The sequence below is a fragment of the Penaeus monodon genome, chromosome 25 (assembly GCF_015228065.2).
Source record: "Penaeus monodon isolate SGIC_2016 chromosome 25, NSTDA_Pmon_1, whole genome shotgun sequence".
Taxonomy (NCBI): Eukaryota; Metazoa; Arthropoda; class Malacostraca; order Decapoda; family Penaeidae; genus Penaeus; species Penaeus monodon.
Window position 1 is genome coordinate 42,727,805 of NC_051410.1, and position 2,146 is coordinate 42,729,950.

Below are 2,146 nucleotides of genomic sequence, written 5' to 3' on the forward strand. Positions count from 1 at the left end.
GCATGTGTGACAAAGGGCATTTGCTGCCATTTTGGGACCATCAGCATTAAAACCATATTTTGTACTGTATTCACTTATTAGTCTGATTCTGCATGGGTCAGGTTATTTGGAAATACTGAAGATCATGAATTAGAAATTATAAACCCCCAAAATTATATGAATGTGAAAGAATGGAAAATAATAAAGTGACCCTGGAATTATCTCAGACACAAGTGCAAACGTCTGCCAATGTGTTAACCTGAATGAAAATGTATATTGTGACAAATGTAGGATTAGGGTATGAATGAGAATTAATATATGTGCTGTGAAGATAGCCTTTGTCATGCATACCCTTATATCTACACAACATTTCTACACATAATAAGTATCTGTGATTTATTTTTGAGTAGGGGGGGGAAAGAATTTCATGTTAAATGTCATTAAATGCTGTGAAAGTCCAGATGAATGTGATGAACATTACAGCATTCTTTGGAGGAGAGTTGTTGCTTTGAGAATTCCTGGTAGATACCAAGCTGAATTATGCATTTACAACAGTTTTAGTCTAATTCATTTTCCTAACATTTTTGAATTATAATGTTGATGCCTCCAGCTGTAATTATGATTTATTATTCATTGGATATCTATTGATTTTGTTTTTATTTGCTTATATGTGTGTTAGTGTTAATCTTCAAAATCATTGATTTAAAGTGAGCTATTGATCTTGTTATATGTGCTTGAAGAGATAATACTGAGTGTTGCATTATTGATAAAATGAATGTATTCATTAAGTGTACTGTATAAGAGATAATGATTATTTTAATAATTATTTAATTCCAGAAAATTGAAATATGTCTAGAAAAGAAATTAAATGTTGCATAATAACATCATATATTCTGAATTATCAAGATAAGTAATATTTTTCTCTCAAAAACAGGATATAGGTTCAGACGTAAACAATTTATCACGCCGATGGTTAGAAGGAGAAGGCCAGACAGATGAATTACGCACACCAGACATCGATAATATGGACTACGATGAGTACCATAAATCTCTCTCACAGTATGTGTTTTTGTATTTTTTCATAAGGGTGTAATTGAAATTTTACCTTTGGACATTACATTAACATGCTTTTGAAATTAACTCAGGTGAGACATAATAGGATATACTGAAGCACTGCAGCTGAATATAGACATCCAGAATACACTTGATGGCTTTGGCTAACTGAATCCATTTGCTAGTTGGAATGTTTATATGATAGTGCATACTTTTTCATCATATATCCTGTTAAAAAGTGGAAGAGTCATATTTTTCATGAACTGTGAATATACTAATCTTTCCCCACACTTTTAAGAACTACAGAAATATAAATGAGATAAAAAATAATCAAGTAGTCCGTGAAAAAATATGATCCTTGTCAGTAAATGACACTACAGTCAGTTGAGGATTCAGAAGCTATTTTTTGTATGCTGTTGTATTTAAAGGCCACAGATATTCCTACCAGCTCTAGTTGCTAGTGCTGCATTAGCCTTGCTTATTTTGTCTCGCATTTAAGGACAATGTTAATTTTTTTGCCTTAGCTTTTATATCATTTTATTAGCTTTTACATCAGTTTGATTAGATTCAGCATTCAGTAGTTTTCCAGATAAGTATACATTCAGTGGGAATATTGTGTAAATACAAATGTACAAGCACACATTCAGAGAAGCAGACCAAACAGAACCATATGCTTAAACAAAATGTGGACTTCATACACATAATAAATGTGTGTATTAATGTGTAGGATAAGCATATTTTTAATATTTAGGATATATAAAATCTTTAAAGAAGTAAAAGGAATTCAGCAATGAATATGTAGCAAAGTGCCAGCAACTGTGAAAATGCAACTGATACATCACTGTTTAGACCCATCCAGAATGAGTTATTAGGATAGAACACAGGACAGAATAGCTTAAATTGATGATATAGCAGGATATATTCATTTTCAGCAATATAAGAAGCATTTTAGCAGTTCAGAGCTTGCCATCATCATTGTGTATGTAATATGGAACACAAAATTTGCTGCACCAAAAATTTTGTTTAAGCATATGCAAACCAAAAAAAGTGATATCCACAAGTGGAGTATACCAAGAACTCAAATGTTAGAAATCATGTTTAACCCAAAGCCTCT

General features: G+C 31.7%; 1 protein-coding gene across 1 annotated transcript in view; it reads left to right on the plus strand.

Moving 5' to 3' along the window:
• The window catches only part of LOC119589286, a gene marked incomplete in the record, with an annotated part of 113,340 nt that overhangs the window by 29,989 nt on the left and 81,205 nt on the right, over nucleotides 1-2,146 (plus strand). Inside the window, 1 exon segment of the mRNA XM_037937904.1 lies at nucleotides 914-1,033. Coding sequence (XP_037793832.1) covers nucleotides 914-1,033 — 120 coding nt within the window.